Source organism: Cupressus sempervirens, chromosome 3 (genome assembly GCF_028749045.1).
Source record: "Cupressus sempervirens isolate cs-2001-9-10 chromosome 3, ASM2874904v1, whole genome shotgun sequence".
Taxonomy (NCBI): domain Eukaryota; kingdom Viridiplantae; phylum Streptophyta; class Pinopsida; order Cupressales; family Cupressaceae; genus Cupressus; species Cupressus sempervirens.
The window spans coordinates 578,604,952-578,617,743 of NC_143120.1; the positions used below are offsets into that span (position 1 = coordinate 578,604,952).

The following is a 12,792-nucleotide window of genomic DNA, read 5'->3' on the forward strand; positions in this document are numbered from 1 at the left end:
AGTCTCCAAAGAAACAAGAGAGAGCCAATGAAGTGGTGCTGATAACATAATAAAAAAGCTCAACACCCAAGAAAATGCATCCTACAGCCACTGTTATATGTGTAAGAAACACAACTTAATTCTCTTTATCAAATTCATAATAACTCCACTATTGCTATATCATACAATAAAACTGGCAATGAATCAGAAAAAAGAGAATAATAAAGAATCACTTACAACAAGTAAATTCATGGCAGACTTAATTAAGTCATCTCTCCCAGCTAGCTTATTCGCTGCAATCTCCTTGAGTGTTTCTTTCACATGTTCTTTATTGAAAAGTCGATAAGAACATTTAGCACCAAGTATTTTTATAAAGTCATATTGTGGGTGTTTATCACCAAGCCTTTCAAGCATGTCAATCTGAAGACCAGAGGAAAAGCAGAAAAACAACAAACATAAATGACATAAAATCTCCTAAAACAAAAAACTGAATGCTTACAATTGTCTGTCATGACTACTGAAAAACCAAACCAAATTTTAAAAGCTTAAGAAGAACTTTCTGAAAATCAAATAGATCCATAACCTCTATATATCATAATTACTGAAAACATACATAAATTTGTTCAGCTTGAAGAAAATAGTTGCTAGGGTCAAGTAAGCTTGAAAAAGCTTTCCAAATTTTGTTGTCCTTCAGTTGATTAAGCTTTTGAAAGCTTTCTTCTGCCTTTGGAGGATCCTTAAAAGACAATGACATGGATTTGAAACAGCTCGAAATTCTCTTTTCAAACTCCACTATATTGTATTCCTGCATTACATAGATTTTGTTTCAATAAATACCTATTTCATGCTAGCTCATTAACTACATTTCATTGTGATTAATGGCTAGCAAGATGATAGACCTTCATTTTTTCCCGCAGTAACACATAGCTCTGCATTTCTTGTTGTAACCTGCAATTGAAGAGGAAATGCCCTGAAAATCCTGCCATAAGCTAGCGAATTACTATAGACATGGACCAAATTCATTTTTCTTATAATGTAGAAATGATTCTAAAGGCACCCCTTTTAATCCAAGAAATGCTAACCTTTGTTTCTGTGCCAGAACTCCCTCAAGTGCTTTAACCTCGAATTTTTCAAATTTTGAATACATCATAATCCAATGTTTGACCCTCTCTACAACTGGAAGTTCAGAAGGAAATAGCGATTCAGAAAATACCAATTCGATTGCTTGAGCTCTGCCAACAAGGAAAGGAATAAAACTAATCACCATTCCATTCATTTCATATATTCCGAACATAAAAATGCATCAAAAAAATCATGCATTAATGGATTATGCAAAATCAACATACTGATATAATAAACACTATCTAATCTCTATGATCTCAGATGCATGAAACATGTTCCAGGAGAAGCAGCCAATGAATGCAAAAACAAACACTGTCACCTAAAGATACAATTCAACTTTCAAGTATCTAAATAACTGAATTACTCACCGAAAATCTTTGTCATAACAACACATTATAATTTTCTGTGGAATCCATTCAAACTCATTGTCACTAATTGAACCATCCAAACACTTCGAGCAGTAAACTCTGTATATCTCTGCTAATCTTTCCAAAGTATACATCCGAACAAAAACCTGAATCAAGTTTGAAAATAGAGATTCTGAGCTCAAATACATAAAAATTCTATATTAGAAGCAACATTTAACCTGAAAATGAATACAAAAAGGTAGAGGCACAAAGACTACCACTTTGTCACGTAATCGCTCTGCTACATGCCTCATTGTCTCCACTGGTATAGATTTGAGGGCATAATTGGCAACATCACAAATTGCTGCTACAACTTGCTTACGCACATTCTCATCGTAATCCAACAGTCGTGCACTAAGTGCAGCTGACAATTTTTCATCCCAATCCATGTCAACAAGGTAAATGTCTCAAGGAACAAAGAAGAAAATGATTGCAATTAACAAAAGGATCAAATTTGTGGACGTCTACATACATATGATGTCCGCTGCCTCATGCCTAAATGGATTTGACAAAAGACATTCCTTTGCATGTTCAACAACTGACAGTCTAACTTCAACATCCTTATCTGTAAATCTCTTTAAAAATTCTGCAAAAAGTGGCTGAAATAATTCTGGCAAAGGGTGACCGGGTATTGCGAAAAGACGACCAAGCAGCTTCACTGAACTTAACCTCACATCTAACTGATCTGTCTGAACCAGTTGAAATTTTGTAATTAGTAAGAGAGACTTCAAGTTGACTCAACAAAAGTAATTGAAGAAATACTGTATTAGCAAACACCCTCAAAATGTACTAAAATAATATCTGCTATTTATTCTAAGTGGACTACACCTACACATGTATGATTACTCTTTCAGAATCGTTAGCCTTCATTCATGCAGTCTCAAAGGTTTTAGCAAAACTTACAATCAAACTTTGAGATTTCCACACACAATCATTAGCAAGATAAATCTGAAATTAGGTCTGTTGTATTCACATGTTTGCATTATTTTAGCGCTAACATATAAACACTTCCTCAGGAATTGTATCTTCTAAACCCAAAGCATTAATGGACTAGAAGTAAGAGACTGTCTGAAATAAATGAGGATAAAACTGTGGACAAACATATATTTTGAAACCTTGTCTATAAAAGAATTGAAAGATATTGCATAGTCTAATGGATGTTAAAATGCAATTGAGCAGAAATATTTACAGCTGAAGATAAAGTTCAATAGTACCAGAAGTTCTTGTTTCATATTAGGAATGACCCTCTCGAGCATCTGGGGTGCACACTGATAAATATCATAGATAATATCATAATAATGTGAATGCAGAACACCTTGCAATTTTCCCTCGGTGGATTTTGCTGATTCAATAAAATGATACACATATGGCTCAAGTGTGATTGCACATTGCTCCAAAACAAGCATACCAAGCCTGCGGGCAGCAGGTGAAACATCCTGAATCATAAAGCACAAATCAGCTACAGAACTCAGAGGACCAGTTAAACAAGACATCATTCACTACCAACTTCTGTCTTTGTATCCAATTCGAACAAGTTAATAACTACCAAGTTAACAACAAGAAGTCAAGAAGTAGATTTCAAGGAAATATTAGAGGAATGTAGCAGCTTCTTACCCCCTTCTCTCTTCCTAAGGAAGATAACACAATATTTAGTAGCTGCTCTGAAATCGTGTCACTCTCATCCAAAATAAGAGTCATAATAGACTGCATTGATTTTAAGACATTTTCTGGATGTGCTTCACTGCAACATATAAGATTCAATCAGCCAACCTAAAAGGAACTTCTGTTTAAATAATGCAGATGTTCATTTAAACAGCATCCTAGATTGAAATAAAGCAAGGCTTGCATTTAAGAACATAAAATTAAAAAAGCGCTACCACAATTTGTGATGTAAAATGCAGGACTCCGATAAATAATATTAATGCACCTAAAAAGACACTAAAGTTTAGAAGCTTTAAAATATCTGCTATTGTATTATTTGAATATTACTAATAGCTTGTAACAAACATTTATGACCAGCAACTGTAAAGGTGACTTCTGTCCCCACATGCCACATCTTCTCCACTGTCAAACAAAAACCTCTCAGCTGCATGTACCATACCAATTCATGACAAACCTATGCCATGATTTGTCACTGACCTCTGTTACATTGTTGTTGGGATGATCCTCATAAGTCCCTCATTTAAGGGTGTTTTAATTGTTTTTTCATCAATCGTGTTTGAAGTGTGTAGCTTTATATCAAACACATTGATTCCTAGCGTGCAAGCCAACAGAAGCTTGTGAGAAAGAAATCAATATTATATTCAAATAATTCTCAAAATAAATAAAGGTCCTTTTTGGTATTTGAGTTTCCCTCCTATTAGGCCTAGGATGCAAGGGATCTGCTTTCTAGTATTGTGAAGAGAGCATCCAAAAAGCCAAAGTACCTTTATTTTCAAATCCTAAACAAAATATATGCCATCAAAATTGTAGTTGATAGACACGTACTTCCTCCAGTATTCCCATTGCATCAACTCCCATTATAATCCACATTGCTATTCCACCACTTTGGTTACAGTTTGAAGGAGTTGAAATCACCATCTTACAAGTGATCCATAAAGAGGTTCATAAAAACTCAAGGAAATCAGAAAACCTTAAACCAAACTTCAAACTCATCATAAATGATGCCCCTCAAAAAAGGTAAAGAGAGATCTTGAATATGGTTATACTAAAACAATTGTCTAATTGGTGCAGGACTTGATAGCTCCACTAAAAGGGTGGCCTTGTCATCAATAAATAAGCAGGCCACATTGACTGATCTTATCCTACCTTGATGAAAAGAGACACCACAGAAAAGCTGACTACAATATACTCTTCTGCTTTCTTGTCCATCAGAAAATCAAAAATGTGAGCTGCATCCTGGTTGAATGATGTATTGTTGGAACATAAGTAAATACCGGCAAACCAAGAATATAACAGATCATGTTACAACTGTTGGCTAATAATTCTATTGGATTTTGTTCCTTTAAAACAGAAAAAGAGAAATATGTAGAAAGGAGAATATATAGATCAGATCTTTCACAAAGTAACAAACTTTCTTGTAATACAGGTTGATATTCAATGAAACTATATGTGGTAATACAGGATAAAATAATAGAACTAATGTATAAGAAGCTGTAAGAAAGATAAAGGTATAACCGTCTTTGATTTCTTCGCACATTCTGTGACTTACAGCATAAAGCAGGAGGTGACTTTACCTGACGACAGCAAAGAAGATATGAAACATTTCAACGATAAGGTTATCACATTCGAGGTCCAGCATCACCACGCATGACCTAATCCTTGCAACTGTTTCTAAAATGCTAACCCTCCTTCCAAATGAGGGATTAGTTGTCTCATCTAATCCCCGAAAAGTTCCAACAATCAAATGAAATATATCCTGCAAAATAAGAGTATTTCGACTTGAGGTAATATTTAGTTTCCACATACTAAAAATTACTAAATTTATTTAAAAGGGTGAAAATGAGGTGCTTGAGAACACATTAATATCAACCACGAGATGAGGTCACATGTAACAAACAACACTAGCGAATAAATTTGTTTGAGGCATTCAAAAACCTATTTGTATCAACCAAGGACAACACATATCCTATGGAGCAAAATAATACTAGCAATTTTATTTAAGTATAGAAAATAGATAAACAAAAGATTAGTAATTACCTTCAACACATCATCACTATATGGAGCCTCTGGTGCTGTGATTCTTGTAATCTCACTGATACAGGTTACCACAAGAAGAACAACATCCTTATCCCGATGTCCTAAAAGCTCTGGTGAAACTAAAGCATTCATTGAGGGACGCAAAGCCCTTAACATCGTCTGTGAAGGAGACTGATCCACCTCAGACAAATAACTTGCAACTTGCTACAGGTGAGCAATCATAACCATGAACCAATAAACAGTTATTAGAATTTAGATCATATGCAAAGCCAAAGCCAATCTACACATGGTTCTGTCACTTGTTAAGAAGATATAAAAGTCATAAGACAGACATCATTTCAACAAACAAAAATGCACCATAAGATTTTCATGACTAACAGAAGTTCAAACTGCCCCAAGATCAATTGCAAATGAAAAGATAATAGAATGGTAGATTAAAGAAGTATATCCAATGAATATAACTTATGGCCATGTCATGACCCTTCTCATGCAACTTAAATATCATGTGGATATTGAATTTGACATAGATTTCTGAGCCCAAGTTAACAATTTGGAATAAGAATGGTGCTACAGCTAATCACCATCATTCACTTCTTGGGAAGCGTGCTAGTGAGGTAAGTTTAAGCTCCAGGGAACGGTAGTCTTCACCCCAGACAAAGAGAGGTCCTTTTTTTGGAAAATAACAACAATTAGTTTCTACATTATTTATCAGAGCAATGCATACTAACCCGATGTTCATGAGTCCATTGGAATTTTTTTAAAATGTAGACATTATTACATTTATGTCATTCAGATGTACTTTTGTTGGTTCATGTAGTTTTGTATTGAAATCTAAGTCTACAGTTTAAAAACAACAAAAATGATAGGTGGAAATCAATTATAAATAAGCTCTTGAGTCTTAGGTGTTAAAACAAAGCATGTTTTATGAGAAATAACTTCATGCACAGGTCTGCTGAAGTATTGTCTTGTTGAAATTGGAGGTTAATCTGCATTTCAGCCCACATCTCAGGAAATTTTGTTTTTGTCTTTTGTACCTATAATACTGCAGATGTATTTTCTGATTTTTCATTTTAGGCAATCAGTAGGTTCATTAAAATTACAATTTTCCGCATTCAAAACAAAAAGAACATTTTCTTTAAGCAGAATTGAAAATTTTGATTTTCAATTCTTCAGTGGCAATTTAATTTGTTTCCTCTTCAGGGTCTGATCCCTTGGGTTTACAGCAGTTATAGCAAGTTTCAACCAGTGTCATTAAAGAAAACATGGATTTATAATATATGCAGAAAAAATCAGGGAACCTAAAGAAAAATATTACATCAAGATATTTAAAAATGTAAGGATACTTGAAAGTTAGGGCAATAAATTTCCTGGATACCATTGTTAATTAGAGCAGAGCAAAGTCACAGGATACGTAAATTTCATCCTTGAGGTTCTATTTCAGCAAATTTGTATCCATTGCGAACTTCATCCCAATTCTATGATATTTAATATGATATTCAGATATTGTTATTTACTATACTATTATTTTATTTTGAAATGGTATTGAAATATTTAGTTTAATTATTTAAAAATGTTAAACTATTTTTATAATTTTGTGGATATATTACTATTATTTAAAATTACATACATACATATAACTTACATTTAATGTCGATTTCTTTCCCAAATTTTTACCCTTGCCTAGTTTCATTCAAATTTTATGATTTCAAACTCGAATTCGAATTTGAACCTTGTGACTTAGGCGCTGAGTATTGAGGCTATAGAGATGATTTAGATGTACTCTAAGATACATTCAAAAGTCAACAATAAGGATAGCATTGGCACTACCATAAGTCTTCTATGCAGAGAATTACTTCTCAGAGACCAGACACTAGGCTGTAAGGCATAGCATTTTAGATGTGTGAAGATTAAGAACCAGATACTGCACCCAACAGTGTCAATAAGCAAAGTTATCGCATAAGATGAACTACTTCAGATAACCATATTTCGTTATGCATGTACGACCTTATGGAAATCAGTAGTCTTATATATCAAAAATTTCATAGAAATTATCTTGAATTAAAAATTAAAAGAAACTGAGGCAAGAGCCTACAACACAACAGTAAATTGTGAGCCTCTTATTTGGAAGGTCTTAGGCTCGAACATACACAAGCTTAACAAATAATTATAATTAATCACAGATTAATAATAAATTAATCTTCACTTCAGCTTATTACCTATTAAAAAAAAATTAAAAGAAATTGAACTCGAACAAAATTTTCCAGTGTGGGAGTCTTATGTATGGGGAATTAAAAATTTTAACCGCAGAACCGTAAAAGGGCAGAAGTAGCACAATTGCTATAAAAAATGTAAAGAGAGATTTTCAGGCTTTGATGATCATCAACTTCTAACCATACAACATTGTCGTGCGTATAATATGATGATAGAGCTAGAAAGGTTTGTACCATGTTGAAGAGATATTAAGAGATAAAATTAAGCTAGTGTCATGCAGGAGAGGAACATCCAACAAACATTCAAACTATAGTTGGATTCATCATCCAAATGTCATAAGAATATTAAAGGAAATCAGATCTCACAATAGCAATTCACAACAAAGCTCAATGTGGAGATTAATACAAAAAATGGTTTTAGATCAAAGGAATCCAACAGGAACAGCTCAAGAAGAAATGAAGTTTCATTTTGAAGATGTTAAAATTTGAAAAACTATGAATAGAAGGCAGCATATCACATCCCAACAAATCAAGAGATCATGACACACTTTTATTACCACACCAATAAATCACAGAGTGAATGCATTAAGCCCACTCAACCACTCACAATAAAAGTGGTTTTGGGGGTCTAGAAATAGGACATGTGCACCTGTAATTTATTTAATTTTTCAATGAAGAAAAATCATTACAAAGGAGGGTCAGCTCAGATTCTTGCTACCCTTCCAATACTTGCAAAAGCATCCTCAGGCTGAGATTGTACTGTCTGTTTTTGGCAGTTTTCTTTTATAACAAATTTAATAAGGATTTACCTATTAATATATAAAAATAAAAGGGGTTTCAGGATTGAGCCTTTGAAGCTCAAAAGACAAAAGCTATGTGGCAAAGAAAACTAAAGATTACAAATAATATATGAGTAGGAAGGTCATAGAGGCCTCACATGTTTTCCACAAAGATAAAAAGGGTTCTCAGCTCAGCACAACATACCAACCTACCTTTAGCCCACAATGCAGCCACTCTTTTTTCTTCACTCTGTGAGCAGGGAGATGGCCTTTTGTGAGCCAAACAACAGCTGCAAACTTACTCTGTATTCAACACAGACACCATACAAATCATGGACCTGATAAAGAAAATGATTGGAACAGACTACATGGAATTATATATGCAAAGCATAGTGAACTCAGAGGCAACTTTCTATTTTTTATTAAATGTTTTAAGACTCACAAGCTCCACACAGCCAATCTTGACAATTGGAGTGAGATTTGTGAAGGAACAATTCAAACTGGTTGAGATGAGGCAGCATCAGAGATTGTCAATTCCCACAGGTTACGCTTCTTATGTGTAGAATTTTTTAAGGTTGTGTCCCTGGTGACAGTAGAAGAGTCAGAAATAAGTATTGTGAGAATTGCTCACAACATAAGGCAATATGGAGGTGCTAAAGACTGGAGATTTGGAGATTGAGATTAAGTGCAAAGGTGACATACTGGCAGACCTGCATTCCCATCAGCTCCCACAATCAATTCACTGAGTGGGCCAGACATGGGTGAGCTAGAAGCATATTATTTTTCCTTCTACGATTCACAGCCGATAACAACATTCAGGGAGTGCGGTCTCATCACCAAGAGAATGTGTCAAAAAGATTTATAGAAGAAGGAGTATCTTGCTTTGTCTGTACTCATATGGTTTGACAACTGTAATCATGAATGTAGGGAGAAATAGTTTCATTTTTGTACTTAATTTTCTTGTTGACCATGGAAGACCATCCTCTAGCAACTTGACATTTTAGTAAAATTTTCTGTTTTTTTTTTAATATTGGACGAATGTATATTATCAAACGTTTTTGGAATTACACAAAATATCATGCCTGGAAACCTTAAAATATGGCATTCTATATTAAATAAAGCATAGTAACAGAAAACAAAAAACCTCCAATATTAATATAAGATTACAACCATATATGAGCTTCAGAACAACTAATTTGCAAGACATGTAGGTTTAAGAAACCCAAAAATAACATAAACCAGATCTATACTAAGAAAGAAAACACATCTAATGTAAATTTGGATATAAAAGCATGAACTTTGTTTCTTTCTTTAATACCTTTTTTCTTTGGACTGAAATCTGGAATTTTTGGAGAAAAACTACCAAGATTCAAACAAAACACACAATATGCAAAGAAAACGTGTTTATATAATTTTTTTCCCAAACATTTTCAAATTAAAGATTGAACATGATAAGTTTTCATAATAAGGCATGAGTGCCAACTAAGGTTCAATCCTACAGCAGTATGGCTTATGTGCTTGGTGAAAACTTCTCTAGAATCCTAATCAGTGTTTTTTTAAGCCAAATGGACCATTTTTCCCTTGGGATATAAAGCCCTTTTATAACCAATGCAAGCCTTGTGTCATAGTGTAACTAAATTCAGACTAGAAGCATGAAAAATCCACACTCCATGATAATGTCTAGAAAGCTACTGGATTTGACTGTGTGAGTAATTTCCCATCAACATTTAGGATCATTCTAATGATCCATCAATTTCATCATCAGAATGAGTAAGCATAAAAAGAAAATCCTAGAAGCTTTCTCAGCATTGAATTCAGATTGTTTCAACTTTCTGCCACCTGTCTGGTCAGTTTATCATAGCTGATACTATTCTAATCTTGAATGCATAGCTGATGAGCAACTGACTGCATAACTGAATATGCAAGAAAATATGATAACTGAGGAGTAATTGATGGCTGCGGTAGAACATAACTGAATCATTCCTGCATAAAGGATTTCTTGACAACATGGGTACTTTTACATAACTAATTCATTTGTCCACAATTATAATTCTGACACCAAGTAACTGATTATTACTCCACAGCGAATTTATTTCTGCACTTAGAAAACATGCTGCACAAATAGTTTGGAAACTTGTGAATTTTGTCTATAACTGCACTATCCAGCATACTTGGTCAACCTATCATTCCGATCTTTCTTTTACATGATAGAAGTCAGTGCCAATGGATTCCCATTTAGGGATGAAAATGGGAAAGTGTCTTGACAATCGTGAATTTCTCACCGCTCCCAATGTAAAAGTCATACTTATGTTTTGAAAGGTCTTAGAATAGGCCAATGCAACCAGCATCCAACAATGAATGACATCCTTGTGGTAGCTTCTTCTTGAATTGCGAATTTGATGCAAATAAGTGTGAACTTTGTGAAAGAAAAAACTCACCTGAAAAGGTATACCTTTTATCCTCCTCTTGGGTCATTTTAGCAACAACTCTCACATCTTTTTCATATTCAGCAACTACATCCACTTTCCATCATCAGTCCACGACTGGTAATTGAGAGTGAGCTCAAGAAGCCTCGATGAGGAGTCAGCAACAGCATTTAATCATGCCATTCTTGTATTCAATTTCAAAGGCAAAAACCTGAGTTTACTTACCCCTTTATTTCTTGTTTGTTGAAAGTTTCCGATTTTTAAAAAATATCTTCCACTTATAGTCTAGAATCTAGATTAGGGTGCTGAGCTAATAAATATAGCATGAGTTTTCTTATAGCGTACATAAAGGGTACTAGTTCCTTATTGTAGCGTAACAACTACTTCCTTGGTAATCAATGTTCTACTTGAAAGTGTTAACCACTGACTTTGCATGAGCACAGACCCATGCCACAGCCTGAGCATCAGAATCCACTACAAAGGGCTGGAATTATCTGGAAATGCCAATGCTGAGCTTGAAGTCATTAACTTCTCCATTTGCTTGAATGTGGCGTCTGCATCCTTTGTCCTTATGAACAGGAATTTCTATGTAGCTCATTAAGAATCCCATTGTGACTGTAATAGCCTTCACAGTTTTCTTACAGAAACAGCAAATGCCATTGCATCCTCTCAATTGAATCTTATTCCTGGGAGTGGACCAAGCAATGACAGCTTAGATTTTGGCTGTGACAGCCTTGCCTCGCTTTAATGATGTGTCTCAAGTACACAAACAACGTCACTCTTTGTAAAGTGATATTCTGATTCATATGCAAACAAATAGTTTAGCCTCAACAGTTCTAAGACAACTTTTAAATGGCTCAAAAGTTCCACCACACATGTAAACAAGGGTGTCATAAAACAAACAAATGAAAACTTTCTCAAATAGGACATGAAAATTTGGTTAAACATAACTCAAAATGTGGCAAGACTATCAACTGTCCCTAAGGGTATCACCCAAACTTACAATCATGATAAGTCTGAAATGTCTTAAAAGTGTTTACATTCTCTAAACTGATTTCATGATAAATAGATCTTAAATCAATCTTTGCATAAATAACAGCCCCATTTAACTCAGTTAGACAATAATTTATCTGTTCACGGAATAAGAAATCTACTTCTCTATGTTCTTTTTTTTAATTTCTTGTGGTCAATAGACATAAAGAGAGAACCGTCCTTTTAGTTTACTACTTTAATGTATCTGCCCGTGTTGATTTCTGATACTGATGTTTCAGATCAAACTCTATGATCCATCATCAGGCTAACTAAACAAGAGAATTGGGAGGATTTTTTAGCAAACCAAGATGACTAAATAGATGGAATGAAATGAGGCACGAGTCAATTTAGAACAAAAATCTAGGCACTAGAAGAGAAGGAAGAGAATGGATTAGCCTTGTGTACGAAGAGTAGGGTAGGATTATTAAATAAATTAAAGTTAATTCAACACAAAATACTCAACTAAAATATAACTTAAAATAATTTTAAAAACAAATTAAAAACTGTGATATTGCTATCAGGATTTAACTGTGTGATTTTTAAGTCAAACTCATTGACCCATATTTCATGAGTAGTGATTCAACATGAATCCATCTCTCACGAGAATAAATGGAACACTTAGCACTCATTGGATCTAGGTGATGCTCACAGGGGTGAAGCACCGGGACTTCCCGGGAGGTCACCCATCCCAGTACTACTCCAGCCTGAGCGCGCTTAACTACGGAGTTTCCTCCATCGTTAAACCCAAAGCTTGCAACCCCATTTGCAAAACCTTCACCAAGTGTTGTGCCTTATGAACCATTCATTAGAAAGCCCCTTAAGCTCATCGATTGATAAGTAGGAGATAAATATCAAATTATCTCCTACTTATCAAATTAAAAACTATTAGATAGCCAAATTAATAACAATGGCACAAAGGATTAAAGTACAATATCATAGAGTCCAATCCCCCCTTAGCCCACAGGGTATCAGAGAACACATTGAACCAGCATCACAAGTCACATTAAAATGTTTACCCAATGCACTGCAAATTACAGGGATGCTATACCCGATTCTAACAGTCTTTTAAAAAATGGCTCAAATGATGAAAAGATAACAGCAATATACAAGGAAAAGGAAAGGATTAAAAAATCACCAG

The 12,792-nt window shown here is 34.4% G+C and overlaps 1 protein-coding gene across 4 annotated transcripts in view; it reads right to left on the reverse strand.

Annotated features, from left to right (window-relative positions):
* LOC149567746 (binding protein) overlaps positions 1-12,792 on the reverse strand; it is a 113,530-nt gene that overhangs the window by 68,816 nt on the left and 31,922 nt on the right. For all 4 annotated transcript variants that reach the window (XM_089821007.1, XM_089821005.1, XM_089821006.1 and 1 more), the window contains exons 2-12: positions 5,208-5,411; positions 4,745-4,926; positions 3,123-3,249; positions 2,723-2,944; positions 1,981-2,197; positions 1,727-1,872; positions 1,470-1,615; positions 1,062-1,211; positions 879-927; positions 593-784; positions 217-399 (exon numbers count right to left, since the gene is read on the reverse strand). In XM_089821007.1, coding sequence (XP_089677133.1) covers positions 217-399; positions 593-784; positions 879-927; positions 1,062-1,211; positions 1,470-1,615; positions 1,727-1,872; positions 1,981-2,197; positions 2,723-2,944; positions 3,123-3,249; positions 4,745-4,926; positions 5,208-5,411 — 1,818 coding nt within the window. The remainder of the gene's footprint in view (positions 1-216; positions 400-592; positions 785-878; positions 928-1,061; positions 1,212-1,469; positions 1,616-1,726; positions 1,873-1,980; positions 2,198-2,722; positions 2,945-3,122; positions 3,250-4,744; positions 4,927-5,207; positions 5,412-12,792) is intronic.